General features: G+C 32.8%; 2 protein-coding genes across 2 annotated transcripts; both read left to right on the forward strand.

Annotated features, from left to right (window-relative positions):
- Window positions 1-1,345: 1,345 nt before the first annotated feature.
- LOC134692304 (matrilin-2-like) lies at window positions 1,346-16,191 on the forward strand. Its single transcript, XM_063552754.1, has 5 exons — window positions 1,346-1,479; window positions 12,414-12,474; window positions 13,722-13,737; window positions 14,636-15,313; window positions 16,085-16,191. Exons 2-5 carry the CDS (start codon window positions 12,442-12,444, stop codon window positions 16,189-16,191), a joined length of 834 nt encoding a protein of 277 aa, XP_063408824.1. The 5' UTR covers window positions 1,346-1,479; window positions 12,414-12,441.
- A 915-nt stretch (window positions 16,192-17,106) lies between these two features.
- Window positions 17,107-17,995, forward strand: LOC134692305 (matrilin-2-like; the record flags this gene model as incomplete). Its single annotated transcript, XM_063552755.1, has 1 exon — window positions 17,107-17,995. A coding segment is annotated over one exon (708 nt), but the record flags the coding sequence as incomplete, so codon positions are not given.
- Between the last annotated feature and the right edge of the window lie 1,116 nt (window positions 17,996-19,111).

Raw genomic sequence — 19,111 nt, forward strand, 5'->3', positions numbered from 1 at the left:
AAAGTCCTATAAATATTTTTATCTCGTAACTAGTGCCCTTTTAAGTAAAAAAAAAGATACGTTTTTCTCGTAGCTAGTGGCCCTTTATTAACATAAAGCCGACTTGGTGATTTCTGTTATTGTATAAATCAAAATATTTAAACAAAAATCGAATTTTATGTTTTTAGAATCAATTAATTCAAATAATTTACGGAGAGATAACTCTTTTAGTAAAAAATATCTACTGGACTTTTAGTTGTAGCAATAAAACAAGTTCTTTCTTTTCCTTAAAACATTTTTATTTTAAAATTCCATCTCATACATTTTTTTTGTGTATGCACACAAATGCGTTTTTCATGAACAATCTAACCAAATTTAGACAATTTTCAACGACTCATAGCTTGGAAAATAGTACTGTGACCCATACTTTTATTATATTTTTGAAAAGAGCATATTAACATCTGCATTTTGGCAAAGTATAGGAAAATTTTGTCTCAAGAAAAATCCACCTTTCATCTACTGTTACGAGTTAGCTAAAGATTGTTACTGCATACATTATTCATGTTCAGCCATTAAAAAGGAAAAGAATGTGAGCATTGAAAGTGAGAAAAAAGTTAACCATTTCGTTGACAGATCCAATCCACAAAAAATCATTTTTATTCAGGTAAAAACGTTAACTACGTTATTGATTTTAACATATATCATGAAATCAAACAGACCTATAAATATCCAATTTCACGAGGTCGCAATCTAATAATATAATATATTTAGGTTTATGTGATCGTCGGCAGTATTCAGAGGTTATCTCGAGAGTTAATTAGAAAGTGTCTAGATTTAGATTAAAATACACACGACATATATATATTATCGAGTATACGCTTTGTTTACTTTTCTTTCTGACTAATTATAATTTGGATATACGTTTTAGTATATGTGATAAATCAAATATGAGAATTTGAGTCAAAACGCTAAACATGAATTTGACAGCTAGTGCCCGTTTAATGTGATTTTTCAGCATACTGACGACTTTTTATTATCGAAGGCAATACTTTATACAATACAAACATATGAATTTCATTGGCGTTTAATAATCTGCACCAGCGTATTTGAGTACAAATTTAAAATGTTTGAATATAACTACAATACAAAATAGTTCTAAGTTCTCTTTTAAAAAAAAGTAATTCTAACTTGTTAGTATAAAAATCGAAGAATATTTTTTTTAATTTTCCTTTAAACTTAGATTTATTAGGGTTGTCACTACACAACTAAGCATGCGAAACGTTAACGTTTATCAGTAGTTAATATCATTATGCATTTGATACGGGACATTCATCATTTCATATGTTAGACTCCATTTAAGAAACTATATAGAGCAGTGAATTTAGATTTTTTTAAATTAATTTTATATGTAGATTCAAATATTGTTCACTTAAAACGATATCTTAAAACTTCTTAAAGATCATATGTAGGATGTTTAGTTCAGTGTAAAAAGAAATTAAGGTAAAGTGGTTTTCTCTATTTTAAAAACACTTTTTCATTTCATCTACAGGAAATTTATAGACAGGAAATTGAAAGAACCATCATGTTAAATCAGTTATGAATATGCAATTGCTTGACTTACTTTCAATTTATTTATCATTTTTACAGGGCTTCAATTTATAAAATCAGAGGCAGATTTTTATATCTACTTCTTTCTCCAATGCTAACCTATTTACAATAACAATGTAAAACAATTCGAACGAGAAAAACAACGGCCTTATTTAAATAAAAAAATGAACGAAAAACAAATAATTATGTAACACGTAAACAAACGACAAGCACTGAATTACAGGCTCCTGACTTGGAACAGACAAAAGCATAAACAATGTGGTGGGGTTAAACATGTAAGCGGGATCCCAACCTTCCCCTAACCCGGGACAGCGGTATAACAGTACGACATAAGAACGAACTATAAAAATCATATGAAAAAGGCTTAACTCATCAGATCGACAAAAATACAAGTGGACGTGGCCTGGTACTTGTACATCACGACAACAAAGAGAGCGACAAAGATAAAGAAAATAAAAAGTGCTGTCTAGCGTGATGTTTTACAGGAACTAATCTGAGTATGGATTTACGAATTTCACATATTCGGGAGAAAGAATTTGTGTGACAGTAAGAAATGAAGAGAGAAAAAAACAATTCACGCGTAGTGTGTTCTGCATCAAAATGGAATGTGTCGGGAGTTTAATATGTTTCGGAAATTGTGAAATCGGAACAATGGAAAGTAACATGAATGCAGATAAATATTTTTTACCATATTGACGCCTATTTGACCCGAGATATTTTCATGGCCAATAACGCACATATTCGTCGAGCAAGAATTTAAAAAAAATAAACAGTAAAGGATACAGAATAGTACAATCACTCAACCTCAACGCGATATAAAATACAAGATTGATTGATTAGTTAATTATACTTGGTGCTTAACGCCGCCGTAAGCACATTCATATATTGTGTGATGGTCAGTTTCCATTGCTGGAGGATGTCGGATTGACCGATGAGAGTTATCTTCTTCTGGTAATTTTCTTCCGTCCACGTTGAGACAACCTCAAATGAGTAATGGTTTTTTTCTGACATCTATATATACAGTAATCCGTCACCATAATAAAATCCATAACCATATTTATAGACACCATATACACACTATAGTCATCAGGGTGAAATGAACGTCTAAATGTTCACGTCACACTAGAAATATACTTATTTTCCGTTATAAAATTACAGTTATCTCTCCCTAATGTCTAACATTCTATACTTAGCTACGTGAAGAGCATATATCAACTGTCTTCACATATCTTCTATTCTTCGGAATAATTTGTTATCACTTGTGTACCGGGGAAAGTTACATGGTGCAGTCAAAGATAATTCGTATTGGGTCATCAGTTGGTACATTTGTATGTCCCTCATTCTAAAATTCATAAAATCAGAAATAATTTCGTCAATTTGATTGATCTTTCTCTAATGCATTGATGTATTTTACATTTAAGTAAAAGTGAGAACGATCTTTTGTATATATATATCACATAGTTTACAGAAAGGAGTTTCGTTGAGGTTATATCTTGATCTATGAGATTGTAAAATGTACGCACCAGTAATAACCTTTAATATCACAGATATCCGAACAGCCTCTCTGGTTTGGTCACTTGTATTTCCAATGAATAATAAAGTATGGCATTTTCCTGGTGAAATGTTCAAAGTTCCAAGGTATTTCAAAGATTTATAAGTACAACTCGTTTGTATTAATACATTTTTCCAGTAGCTGTCGATTGCTAAACGGACGGATTTCTTCCATGAATATTTTGTTGGTGGATCATTCAGAAGTATAATTGGTGATTTTGAATCGTATCTGAATAGTACTCGCTTGATCGCTATGAACCAGCTATTACTGTCTTCAATTTTTGCGATTTATCCCAGGCATAGATTACCTTAGCCGTATCTGGCACAATATTTTGGAATTTTGAATCCTCAATGCTCTTCAACTTTGTACTTGTTTGGGTTTATAAATATTTTGATATGAGCGTCACTGATGAGTCTTATGTAGACGAAACGCGCGTCTGTTGTACTTAATTAGAATCCTGGTACCCTTGATAACTATTAAGAAGATGGTAGTATGACTTCGAGACCGTATGTAAGAATAGGTTGTACAAAAGTTCTAAATAGTTGCATAACAGTACTAGGGTCAAGTCCATTTCTCCATGCATACCGGCTGACATTAAGCTTAAGGCAGCACTTCTTGATTTTTTTATGTTCTGTTCAATGGTAGCATCTTGTATATTTTGACTGGTTGTTGATCTTAAAATGCCCAAGTGTGATAATGTGTCTGTAACTGGCAGTGCATTGTTATTGATATATATGCATACTGGATAGTCCGTGTTTCTCTGGTTTGAGGGTTGTACTTGTAGAACTACGCTTTTTAGAGGCTTTAATAGGTAATGATGGTCTTCACTGTGTTGTGAAGCCATATTCACAAAGTATTGAAGTTCATATGGACTTTCACTAACGGTTGCTACGTCGTCGGCACATGCTAATGCATTAATCAACGTTTTACCTATCGCACATCCAGATGTAGTATTTACGAATTTACCAAGAAGATCTTCGATATACACCTGATATAGATCAGCCTAATGTCCATTTATCCTTTTTATAGAGATATAATCCATTTTGCATAGTGCTTAGTGTTGACAGTTTAAAGTCAGGATGTTCTGAGAGAATCGTCAGTTTGCTAAATCGTTGGTTCCAGCCATTTGTTATATTATCTTTCTCAAATATTTCATTTTTAACATGTAGGTCATTGATGAATATGTTCCCCTTTTGTCTTTGAAAGCGAATTGATTTAAATAAAGGCAACAGTAGTATACCGCTGTTCAAAACTCATAAATCCATGGACAAAAAAACTAAAATAGGGTAACAAACTAAAACCGAGGGAAACGCATTAAATATAAGAGGAGAACAACGACATAACACAAAAATGTAACGCACACAGAAACGGACCGAGCATCAGACAAAATCCCACGAGAATAAAAAATATAACATCAAAACCAAATACATGAATTTGGGATAGACAAGAACCGTGACACGTCTTATCGCAATGTGAATTTACACTAAAAAAATAAGAGAAAACAAACGACACAACGTTAAAATGTAATACACACAGAAACGAACTATAATATAACAATGGCTACATTCCTGACTTGGTACAGGGCATTTTTAAAGGAAAAAATGTTGTGTTGAACCTGGTTTTCCGGTATGCCAAACCTCGCACTTTTTTTGGCCATGTGAAACATAACATCAAAATGACAACACAACACCACAGGACTACAATATAAATAAATTGGAGAACACAATTGACAAAGAATCATCACACGAACAACAGCCAACAAAAGGCAACAAGTTCAAAATTTTAATACGCCAGAGGGGCATTTTGCCCATACAAGACCTTCTAGTGACGCCCAGATAAAAAAGTTTGAAAGCCAAAACAAGTACACAAATGAATAGCATTTATTTAATGTGTTAAACCATGTATTTGGCACAACTATTTGGAATTTTGGATCCTCAATGCTCCTCAACTTTTTACTTGTTTGGCTTTATAGATTTTGATATGAGCGTCACTGATGAGTCTTATGCAGACGAAACGCGCGTCTGGCGTACTAAATTATAATCCTGGTACCTTTGATAACTCTATTCAAAAACTAAGTTTAACAGCTGACCATTTAGGTTTTTTAAATCATCGAACCCCTTATTCGCCTAAAAATAATCTGTTCGTCATTCTGATTGTAGTCGACAATGTCATTTCTTTCATCTTGTTTTCTTCAAATTTCTTCATTTCAATTGGCTGTCCTGGAAGTTTTTTGAGTGAGTTTTATTTCCGTTAAAAGTAAATTATCTATATTTGAAGGTCTACCAGCTGATTTCCAGTTTTTATATGACAATTTGTTTGCTTCTAATGATTCCGAAATTTCTTTGTTCCTTACATTGAGTTTAATTTTTTTTAAGCCATACGTTTTCTTCTTGTCAAGCTGGTTTGCAGTGTCAGACAAGAGGTCCATTGCTTAAAGGGTGATAATTTCTTTATAAATCCTATCAGAGTTTTACATTTTCTGTATACTCTACATTATCGCTATTTTGTGCATTTTGTCGTTAAGTTTGATCCTTTTTTTGTGATAATTTTTCATATTACGCTTCTCGCTTGAGATGGAAAAGTGTCGCTAGAAACTTAGCAGGCAAGTGGAGTTGCTAACGAAATTGACATGAAATTGACAACGTCGTCATAGGTTAAATAGCAATAAACAGATTATCATTGGTCATATCAATTCGATTGTTTTTCTCGCTTGAGATGATCAACGATAATCTATAATTATCTCTATTGATAGTCTCTTCATATCTAGATTTGTTTACCTTATTCCATCCAACTTTGTGTTTGTGTTTTTGTTTTCCAGAATTCCTTGATTGTTGTTCTCGTGTGATGCTGCATAAGATTCTCACTGATATATGATGATGGTCTGATACATTAGAGGTTAAATCGATCAGTCTTTTTGATTGTTCACACTTAGAATCAGTATATAAAAAGTAGTCAATTTCAGATTTATCTATACAATTTACATCTATAAATGTTTGGCCTTCAGAGTTAGTTTTTAGTTTACATTTCATCATTAAATCGTTGAGGTTTTGTTTATGTCTGCTGCTATTGAATGGATTGTATAGGTCTCCATTGAGGTCTCTTCCGATTATAATCTCACAGGTTCCACCATACGTTTGTACAGTTTCGTAAATCTGGTCCAAACAGTCTAAAATATGTCGTAGCTATCATTTGAGGATTTTGTGGAAGATGTGCTGACATAAATATCTGTGGGTTATCCATTACCAACTCAATAGATTGTAATCTGCTTGATCCGTCAGTCAATGGATTAATATAGCGCTTGGTATTATTTTTTACAATTGGTTTTAATCAGATCTATATTTTAACAGCGTGGCTTGGATATCCCAGGTATTTCTCTGTCGGTTTACTTTTCCCTTTTGATCTTTCTCGCCTACTTTGTAAGTGGGTTGAGAAGCAGGGAGATCATGATGTGGTTCCTAGAGTACTATTCCAATAATTTATGCCGCCGTAACTTTGACTATTGTAGTAGTAATTCCTGCTCTTCATTTATCTATAATATCTGATTGTGTCAGTAGGTCGCTATAGTTGTTATTGTTATCCTTGTGATTATTTTGTTTTTTGCTGTTTATCTTTGAGGCTTTTTCTGATGGCTATTTTCTGATTATATTTGATGATGGAATATGGGTGTATTTCAATTATTGTAATCTTAGAATGTAGACATTTCTTTATAGTATCAATGCACTCGTGAAATTTGTCTAAAATGAGTAGAATTGTATCATCATTTGTAGATGTTATAGAAATTTTACCATTATTGTCCCTTGTAGTGAGGTTACATGTACCTGACTATATGTATACACTGATATCACCGACTCGTTGGATCTTGTTGTTTATATTTGCCTTAAGTCACTTGAATTGATCTCTGATAGTTGTGCCTCATATACACCTCCAGTGTATAGTTTTGTCAATTTGATACTGACATTTAACTGTGTTTTTTTTCCTAAATATATAACGTCACGAACATTCCAAATGATATATTCAAGAGCGAACGCTGTGTGCGATGTTTAGACAAAGTGGTCGATTCACTACTCGATCGTCATAACATTGAACAATTTGATAAACGTTTACGACAAGAAGAACGGAAGTATACAGCTCAAAAGACTAAATCGAATCAAATCAATTAATCGGGGCAATCCAAAAGAATTTTGGTGTGAAATCAGTAAACTATGTCCGGGAAAACATCGTCAAACATTGATAGTGTTAACATGTACGTGGGTCAGGGTCTCATGATCCCTCTGAAATTTTATAACGATGGAAAAAAGAGTATTCCAAACTGTTATCTAGTGACAATTCAAATGTTGATTCTGAATTTGTTGAGCAACTGCAAAACCTTAATTCAGAACTAGAGCGTGAATATAAAAACCTCCCTGTTAATCAATTATATATTGACAACAAAGGCACATCTGTATTGAACGAACCTATTTCTCTTGATGAAACGAAACGTGCGCTCATGAGTTTAAATTGGCAAAGCAGTAGGAATAGACAATTTACTTAATTAAACACTAAAAAGTGATGTACTGACAAAAACTCTTCACGAACTGTTCAATGTGTGTTTCAGCTGTGGAATTGTTCCAGATCCTCGTTGTCGAAGCAGTATATGTCCTCTGTTAAAAAAAGGTAAGGATTTCAGCAATCCGATGGATAACCGAAACATAATTCTGATGGCAACTGTCGCAAAAAAATTTAGTTAGATTTTGAATGAAAGGCTCATCATTCATCTCGAAAACAATAACTTTCTCAGTGAGGAACAAAACGACGGATTTAGGTGGCTTAGATTATGTCTGAACCATCTCTTTTCACTGTGTACAATATTGAGAAACAAAAAACTGCAGAACATAGACAATTTATGTGTTTTGTTGACTTCAAGCATTTGATTCCGTGAATCATACAATACTCTGGAATAAATTTTAAGCCGCTGGTGTGTATGGAAATATGTACAAAGTAATGAGGTGTCTCTACTTTAAGCTACAAAGTGCAGTACGATTATCACCTACGCTGTTTACTAAATGGTTGTCCGTAAATTCCGGTGTCCGTCAAGGTGATAACCTCACGCCCACACTTTTTGCATTGTTTATTGATCAATTGGTACCACTCAATAACGGACTCTGCCGAGGCGCATTAGATGTGATCAGCTGCTTGCTATACGCTGCAATCTAGTTCTTATTTCAGAAACTGTCGATGGATTACAAAATCAGCGTAATGCTCTGAACGATTGGACAAAGAAACAATTAATGAACGTTAATACAGAAAAGAGAAAAAAAATATCATATTCTAAAGACTACAAAGGACAGAAATCAATTTACATTTCGACTAGGGGACAACATAGTTGCATATTTGTAACTAAATATCGTAACTTGGGACTCTCATTATCCGATCATATTGATTATAATGTCTCTGTCAGTGAACTCGCAAATAAACTGATCATAGATACCAGGACTAGATTTAGTATACGCCAGACGCGCGTTTCGTCTACTAAAGACTCATCAGTAACGCTCGAATCCAAAAAAGTTAAACAGGCCAAATAAAGTACGAAGTTGAAGAACATTGAGGACCAAAATACCTAAAAGTTTTGCCAAATACAGCTAAGGTAATCTATGCCTGAGGTAGAAAAGCCTTAGTATTTCAAAGAATTCAAAAATTGGTAAACAGTAAATTTATAAATATAACCATATCAATGACAATTCATGTCAGCACATACATTGCTGACTACTGGGCCTGTGATACTCTCGGGTAAATAAATCTCCACCAGCAGTGGCATCGACCTGTGCAGGTAGTAGATCATTGGGATCATTGATATCTAAATTCCTTAATATGGATAATATGGACTACGACATATTCACGAAAATTCATGAAAATACTGTTATTCCAGTACTTGACTATGCATCTGGGGTATGGGGAGCAAAGCAATATGACAATAACGAACGCTTACATTAGAGATCTATCAGAACTTTTCTTGGCGTCGGCAAAACAACACCAATTCCAGCAATATTAGCAGACATTGGATTTCATCCAGTTTTCACTCACAACCAGTGTAACGTTTTCCATTTATATATGGTGTCGTCTTATAAACATGCCTGGACATATAATTTGCCGAAAGTGTTTGTTTGGGATCGTGAAATGTCGAGACGTTACCGAAACACGTGGTGTAACAGCGCAAAAACGTTTTTGGACAGATGCAATCTTTCACACCTAGCTGACAACGACTCCGCTATCCCAACATGATTTATACTTGACTCTGTAAAAAGTAAACTTTTAGCAGACTTAAAAGACAAGTGGTTTACGAAATAATCAATATGCCAAAGTTGAGGACATATAAACATTTAAAAACCAAATTGTATGGTCATCCATGTGTACATTTAACAAGGACACAAAGATCTGCAATCTCTAGAATTCGCTGTCGTACTTTCCCACTAGAAGTCGAACGAGGACGCTATAGAAATATTCCAATCCAACAACGAATATGTAAAATGTGCAATTCTGGATCTATTGGAGATGAGCAACACTTTAGCTGATACTGTGGTTTTGAGAAATAAATTATTTACTGCAATATCACCAAATCCTACGTATAAATGAAATCCTTCCAATTGCTGCCTTAAATGAACTGTTATCTAACAACAACAAATGAAATGAAATGTATAGCGAACTTCATCTTGGACTGTGATCGTATCAGAAAAGAAATTATCTAACTATTTTACTTTAACTGTTGAATTTTCTAATAATTTAGACATTCGTCTAAAACTATGTGTTATCTTTTTTCACAAATATGAACTTTAATTTGTCAGTGCATCGTAAGCCGATCTGGCTGGCTGCATTAATGTAATATTGTATTGATATGTATCTATTGTATATATAGGTCGCACTATACCAAATCATTCATTCACATAGTAACATAGCTATATTTGTTTAATGTCAATTTCATCATGGAACACTTTCTCCACAATCAGGGGTCCATTAAGGGATGAAAAAAAGTTTGTGAAACGAATTAAACAGCTATCAATTCATCAATTTAAGTCGCAGTATAAAAACAATATTATATTAATGTCATAAAAATATAAACTGTTTTGTACTTGGTGCAAAACTGGGGTAGAACCTCGCCCTTCCCCAGTTTTGAAGCCTCATACACAAAAGTTTATTTTTTCCTGACACTGTCCTAATATTGTATATCTGTTAGGTATGTCACTGTGCTGTCAGATATAATGATTGTTAAATATTGTGTACCAGTTAGATGTTTGCGTGGAATTTTAACAATTTTCCCTCTGTCATGAATGGTTGATATGATATATATTATATTGCTAGTGTGCTTGAGTTGATAAGCAGTTGGTTTATAAAAGCTAAGCAGTTATCTATGCAGTATATTTAGTCTAAATAAGCTGTGCTACTACCAAAATTCTATACAAAAATATAAGATTGATGGGTCCAAGTTGTTTAGCACCTTCGAGATTAAAAGTTCTTAGTTCGTATGTAAATTGTACAATCAGCGAGCAGCTTTGCTTGGATAACAATTAATGAACGTTAATACAGAAAAGACAAAAAAATATCATATTCTAAATACTACAAAGGACAGAATTCAATTTACATTTCGACTAGGGGACAACATAGTTGCATATTTGTAACTAAATATCGTAACTAGGGACTCTCATTATCCGATCATATTGATTATAATGTCTCTGTCAGTGAACTCGCAAATAAACTGATCATAGATACCAGGACTAGATTTAGTATACGCCAGACGCGCGTTTCGTCTACTAAAGACTCATCAGTAACGCTCGAATCCAAAAAAATGTTAAACAGGCCAAATAAAGTACGAAGTTGAAGAACATTGAGGACCAAAATACCTAAAAGTTTTGCCAAATACAGCTAAGGTAATCTATGCCTGAGGTAGAAAAGCCTTAGTATTTCAAAAATTTGTAAACAGTAAATTTATAAATATAACCATATTTGCTTGGATATACTATGCTGTTTGATGAACTATAACACCTTAAAATATTTATGATTAAAGTTTATCTCAGATAATATGCTAAAATAAATAAAATTTTGTTATAGTACTGTGCTAGAATAAAAATGTTTACACACGGTCCTTCACAACTTTGGAAATATTCATGGAATGTGTAAAAAATTATAAATAGTGGACGGTTGATTGTTAAATAATATGTTTTTAATTTTTTCTCCAATAAAAGTTCAGATATATAAGTTGCAAGTGATGTATCATACCATTTCTTAAAACGTTTGTTGAATTTTCAACATGGCGACCACATGTGGTTCTCTTTCTCGGATAAAAAGTTCTAATTAAAGGTGAAGTTCGTTTCACCGTTGTTTATGAATGAATTATAAGTTGTATGGAGGGTCACTCATGACATGAAAAGTATTTGCTGCTACTCTTGTCTGTAGATAAGAGTTGATTTTGCACCACCATATGAAAACACGTACATCACCATGAAATCTCGTTTTCGATCATCGATAGTAGAACTTGTAAGTATTGACAGTAGCCCAACAAGTTTAAAACAAGAGAAACATGTAATGAAATCAAATCAAATCAAATATTAAGTTTTGTGTTTTTGATAAGTTTTAAAACACCGATGGCATGGTATGTAACCAAACGCTGCAATCGTGGATTATTAATAATTCTGACGACATATTAGTCGTAAGAGTGTTTACCTTTGTTGTTCGATCAATTGAACACAAAGAAGATTAATGCAGCAGTACGAAAGGATGTCTTATAGCTGAACATTTTTGTTTAATTTCATTACGGCACGACTTACGCTTTATCTATTCGGTTTTTATTCCAAGCTCTTTGTTTATACTGTACAGGGTCTCATTAGTTTGTATACGACACGAAGACCTTTAACATATTTGACAAAATACACATAAGTAGATAATTCTTTAATTTGTATTTGACATTTTATTTTCAGTATCAACTTAAAAGTAATTAAATACTTATGTCAGAACGCTCTCATAATAATGCAGTTGTTTTATTGTAGGGATTTCCGGAAAATTTCAGTTGTTATATCAATTGTGTATTTATTGTGATGTAATTTATTAAAGTGCTTGTCTTTAATGTTAATCTCATATGTCAAATTTGAAGATAATTTTAAGTAACTGTTTTTGTAGGTTATGCGATTACTGACTTATTTAAAACTATACATACTTTCATCATAAAGTAACAAATATCTTTTTTATGATAAGTAAATAATGTAAAGTTTCGTTGAAAAAAAATTAAACACTTGAAGTTTTTTTTTAGGTGAAAAATAACCAGTGTTATATTCAAAATGGAGTTTTCCCACGTAGTTCTTCTTATTCTGGTGAGTAATGTTTTACATAATTGTATAGGTAGTCTTATTTATATTATGGTAGGGATAGTTGTTGCTTGTGAAAACTTCTCTTTATACTGTTTGTTATTCTACTTTGGGAAAATAAAAAAAGATTATTTCGGAGACTTGCTCAACTTAACATTGGTAAATATTTCACGCATATGCATGACAAAATCAATTAAGAAATTGTCTTTTGTATATGATTGAAATATATTCAAATAATTGAATGTGATGGGTTCCTTTGATCTAATTCCTTAGCTTCTGATAAACCATTCTGTCGAAACTAGCATAATATTTATAACACGACTGCGTATGTATACACCCTTTAGCACAGTTTTCAATGTTGGAGGGGAGAAATAAATAGATGACCATATTTCTTTATCCCAGTCAACATAGATAAAAATGAATTTTGATTGAAACACATTGTAAATTGATTAAGGTATATCGTCGTTTGATATGCATTACTTTATTACTTGAAAGACGAGAAAGGCAGACGTTATGATGAATTTCATATTACCTGTTTTCATTTAACAATCGGGCACTTTTCTCAAAAACACCAATGAAATTATAAAACAATAACAGTAATAAAATCTGTTTTTTTTTTCTCGCAGTCACATTTAATTGTTAGTATTATCAAAAGTAGAGATCCTCAATTTCAGGTTATCTTTTAAAATATACCACGATGATAACTGCTGTATCCATATTTTGACTATTTTATTTATAATGTCTGTTTAGTTCACGCATCATTATAAATATAACGGAACTTAATGACACTGTGTCGTAAAAAGTGAGCAGTTTAGCGCTATAAAACCAGGTTTAATCCACCAATTTCTACATTTGCAACTGTACAAGTCAGGAATATGACAGTTGTTTTCCATTCGTTTTTTTATTTGTTTTGTCATTTGATTCTGCCATGATTAAGGACTTTCCGATTTGATTTTCCTCTGAGTTCAATATACCTATTTATGTGATTTTATTGTTTTCAATTGTAACTTCGGACCCAACGAATCTGATATTCATATTGGTTGTCAGATTTTGATTTTTTTAATAAACGGTAACATATGTTTGTTTATCAGCAACTATTTAATGCAAATGAAGGCAGATATGTACCAGACAGAACTTATTTTTTCTAAGGAGGTTAATATTTTCATAATACAGAAATATTGAAAATTGATGTGTTTTCGTTTTAATCATTTTTAAAGTAAATTCATCGAAGTTTATCATATTCACTTTTACAGGTCTCCGATGTCATAAGTAAGTATTTTCGGAAACTTTTTTGTGACAAGTTTATCTATGAATATTTGAAACAATCTACACGTTAACATTTTAAATGGAAAATCAGTATTTATGTTAATGCCATTAGGATTAGATGTGACAGTAAAAATAATCAAAAACAAACCCAAAGAACATCACAGTATGTGCTCGACCTAGTTGCAACGTAGTTTTTTTGATAATGACGAAATGAAAGTATTGAAGGCCGAATAAATGATATACAGCTATTTTGTCAGTCAAGTGTATATATTAATATACATTATGATATTTTTATGTTGACTTAAAAGCCTATCCGCCGAATATCTTATTTGTTAAACAAATTGAAGTATTAGTAAAACAAATACATTATTTATCTTTTTAACATGACGATTACCCTATAACCAGCTACCTATCTACCTGAGAGTACACAATGTTATGGGTACAAATGAACTGCGATGTGTTCCAGATATCTCCATACAAATGATATACATTTAAAAAAAAACCCAGTTGTATACCGCTGTTTAAAAGTCATCAATTGATTAATCAAGAAAAAATATCTAGATCACTAACTTATTTAAAACAGAGAGAAACACATCAACTAAAGGAGGACAAAACAATGAACTGTAACAAAAACAAATGCTAACATACATATACATAGACTTTTTGATAACAACTGCCTTAATCTGGAAAAAAGTCTTATATATCTAATACATTAGATTAATAGTTAGATAATAATGCGCTTTTGATACTAAAAGAACACTACGTTTGGAATTAATGTTACATGTTATGTATGCGCTTGGAATTAATGTTACATGTTATTTATGCATTTGGAATAAATGTAACATGTTATTTATGCAATTGGGGAATCAGTGTTGATGAGTATTGTTATTTCTAAATCCAGCCTCAGTTGACATAAAACGTAGAAGCAGTGTTTTCAATAATTATATGCATGACAGATCATACATATCAAGATACTGTACGACCAAAATAGACCTCGCCTTTGTGATTGATACATCAAGAAGTATTCCACATGAAGATTTTACACGACAAATACGTTTTATTGAAGACATTGTCAGTTTTCTCGACGTCAGTCCTGAAAACACACGTGTTGCGTCTGTTGCATTTAGTAATTATAACTTCCCAGAATTTGGATTCAACAACTTTTCAAGAAAGGAAGATGTACTAAATGCAATCAAAAGAATTAAACATTCTCAGGGTGGCGCCACAAGGACATATCTTGCTTTGGAATATACACACGAAAACATTTACAGACGTGGGAATGGAGAACGGCCGGATGTAGCAGATGTTGTAATTGTTTTAACAGATGGGAAAACAAATCCGGGCAGTTATGATAAATACGGCGATGAAAGTGGAAAGCGGCAAACTCAGATCGAGGCTGCAATCATAAAGGCCAGACCAGCTTTCATATTTGTTATAGGAGTTGGAAGTCTTGTAGATATTGACGAACTGAACGGCATGTCTAGTGATCCTGATAGAGAATTCACGATCCAAGTTTCTTCTTTCGAGGCGTTGAATACAGATGCTGTCAAACGAACGTTATTATCAAGAGTTTGCGTGGGTAAGTGAGAAAACCACCATACGACATAAATATACCACTAAAATACCGACGTAGCATGACAGTACTGTAATACAAATAAATTAAAAAACATACAAGACATAGAAAAACACAAATAGATAGATCAATGGAACATGCCAGACGCGTGTTTTGTCTACACAAGACTCATCAGTGACGCTCATGTCAAATAGTAAATAAAACCAATCAAAGATAAAAAGCATTGATGACCCAAAACTCAAACAAGTTGTGCCAAATACTGCTAAGGAAACATCTTTCCGTAAGCCAAGCGATATATCACGAGTTAAAAAAATCTATATTAATCATAAATGAAACGATCAAAATTGTTCCAACAATTAATATGAGATAGGCACACAAAACAAAAGGCGTGGATTCCAAGGTTTGCAATTTCCTAATCCTCTACCTTTTTTGCCAAAGTACATTATCAACATACCATTATAGAAAAAGACAGTAGAAGCAGCATAGGAAAACCAATCTTTAAACCTATATACAACATTATAACAAATAACACATGCCATTATAATGTAATGGAGATTTCGAAACTAGTAAGCTCAAAGTTTTTGACTCGCTGACATTAAAACATGATGTCTTGTGCTCATCAACATCTTCAACACGTAGACATAGTTAAAAAAATTGCATGAAAACAAAATATTTTGAATATTGTCTAAACTGACAAAACATGATGCACAACTATAAAAAGCAGTTACTGGTCTTGATTATAATTTGTTTACATCTCCATATTTGTTTCATTTTTAGCTCTAGGCACAACTATTCCACAACAACGTTTGACTACACGTGAGTCTCATTACTTATTTTACTGGCTACACGTGAGTCTCATTACTTATTTTACTGACTACACGTGAGTCTCATTACCTATTTTACAGAGTAAATTTGCTTCATTAATGTTTCAATGAACTTGTTTCTGCAGCATCAATACAAAGTTGTTGGGTATATGTAGACGAAACACTAAACCAACAACCTGATTATTGATAAAATTATAAAAATGTAGGAAGGTCGGAGATATTCGTGAAAGACATACAATACATATATTTATAAATCAATGTTTATAAAAAATAAACTCACAAAAATACTGAACTTACAGGAAAATCAATAAGGAAAGTCTATAATCACATGGCAAAATCAAATAACAAAACGCATCAATAACGAATGGACAACAACTGTAATATTCCTGACTTGGTACAGACATTTTCAAAGAGCACAGCTAGAACGAACACCATTCTTGTATCTCGTTTTTGTATATAGATTAGACCGTTGGATTTCCCGTTTGAATGGTTTTAGACTATTAATTTTTGGGCCCTTTATAGCTTGTTGTTCGGTGTGAGCCCAGGCTCCGTGTTGAAAGCCGTACACCGACCTATATTGGTTTACTTTTTTAAATTGTTATTTGGGTGGAGAGTTGTCTCATTGGCACTCACACCACTTCTTCCTATATCTAACAGCCATTATTTTTATTTCAAATATCAAATTAAAGTACAACATCGTCAGTTTTATTGTTTTATCTATTTGCGTCTCATTTCCACTAGTTCAAGGTCTCTGACATTGAAACGTTTAAAATTCATATATTATATGTAATACAAATAGTTTAGGAATTGTAGAATTGTAAGGGGTACAGTTTGAACAGTTTGCTGCATTCAAGCGTTGTGTACATATTCTTTCCTATAAAGATATTTTGGAGTAATAGTGCTCAACTTAACTGCATGATGAGTTATTTTGAAATTCAAAATGTGTTATTCATATGATATTGCTATAGTTGATTTTATAACAAACATTTCAATATACTATTTTTATTGTTATCGTGTTTGAAAACTGCAGCCGCATACAAAACACCAGACAGACCAGACAGACCTAAGTATTGTCAGACTAAAGTAGACCTTTCTTTTGTGGTTGATACATCAAGAAGTATACCGCATACAGACTTTACACGACAAATACGGTTTGTTGAAGATATTGTAAGATTTCTCGACGTCGGTCCAGATAGGACAAGAGTTGCATCTGTTTCATTTAGTAATTATAACTTCCCGGAATTTGGATTTAACAATCTTTCAAGAAAGCAAGACGTCATAAATGCAATCAAAAGAATTAAACATTCCCAGGGTGACGCCACCAGGACTTATCTTGCTTTGGAATACACGCACGAAAACATTTACAGACCTGGGAATGGTGAACGCCCTGATGTAGCAGATGTGGTAGTTGTTTTAACAGATGGAAAAACAAATCCGGGTAGCTATGATAAATACGGCGATGAAAGTGGAAAGCGACAAACTCAGATCGAGGCTGCTATCATTAAGGCCAGACCAGCTTTCATATTTGTTATCGGAGTTGGAAGTCTTGTAGATATTGACGAACTGAACGGTGTGTCTAGTGATCCTGACGAAGAATTCACGATCCAAGTTTCTTCTTTTGAAGCTTTAGATACAGATGTTGTCAAGCAATCGTTGTTATCAAGAGTTTGTGTGGGTAAGTAAAACAGCAATCGAACTTCATAAACAATCAATGCCATCTTATGAAAAAAGGGTGAAATGAATGTTTTTATTTAAGTAACTATCAAATGTCTACCAAGAACATCAAATTCTTTAAAAGACACAAAACTCATACACATAGACATATTGATGAGGTATCCTACTAAAGACAACCACTTGAATACAATGTGAGGTGTTATGATTTGTAAAGATCAAACAATTGTTTTGAATTATTAAAAATGGATTACCAACAGGTTTCGGAATTGAACCTTTTTAAAAAATTGTACAATCAACAGATTACGAAAACAAATGAGCCTAGGGAAAGTTATCTGAGCTTTTACATGTTTAAAAAACGATAAACAAATTTACAATAAAGACAACTGTGGTATACTGTTGTTCAAAAGTCATAAATCAATTAAGAGAAAACAAATCCTAGTACAAACAAGTTTTAACAAAAATAACGAACTCCAACATTGTGCAACATAAATAAAATGGGGAAATAACAAAAAGCAAACGCTTGACTTTACGAAGTAATGAAACGAATGGTACGCAATTCATATTCCTGACATTGTACAGACAAGATATAATCATGATCTACCACATGCAACACCAAAGTCAGGTGCCGATGTACAGGAATTGTAAAGGCCTGACTAGGGAAAACAAATAATAAAAAAGGTGAAATAAGAAAAGCGACAGCAGAGTAATGAAATTCTCGCTTTTATTTAATGGGATTTCAAAGTAATTGAACACTTGATCAGTAACTTTTTCATCAGAGAAGATAGCATACAGTAACGGCTCCGGCAAGTGGGATAGCATATAAATGTGCTAGTAACAACTTCTGTGTCTTATTGCAACATGTTTCACACCTCTAAAACAAAGAACATTACTTTCGTGATAATAAATTGTGTACGTTTATCGATATTTGTATTATTTTAGCTTTAGGGGCGACTACTCCACAACCACTTTTTTCTACAAGTGAGTCTATTTAATATTTATTTTAATTGTGCCAAATTTATTTTGTGCAGCATGAACGTGGTTTGATAAATGTTGAGGAAATAGCGTACCAAAAATGTAATAAACAAAAGAACGTGTTTTAATCATACGACATTTGTTGATATAATTTCTGTGTTATTTTGGTCTCTTGTGGACAGTAGTTTCATGTGCAATCATACAACATCTTCTTTTTTATATTGTGTACTGTTATTTGTCTGTTTGTCTCTCTTTTTTTTTAGCCATGGCGTTGTCAGTTTATTTTCTATCTATTAGTTTGTATACCCCGATGGTATCTTTCGCCCCTTTTGTA

Source organism: Mytilus trossulus, chromosome 12, assembly GCF_036588685.1.
Source record: "Mytilus trossulus isolate FHL-02 chromosome 12, PNRI_Mtr1.1.1.hap1, whole genome shotgun sequence".
Lineage (NCBI taxonomy): Eukaryota > Metazoa > Mollusca > Bivalvia > Mytilida > Mytilidae > Mytilus > Mytilus trossulus.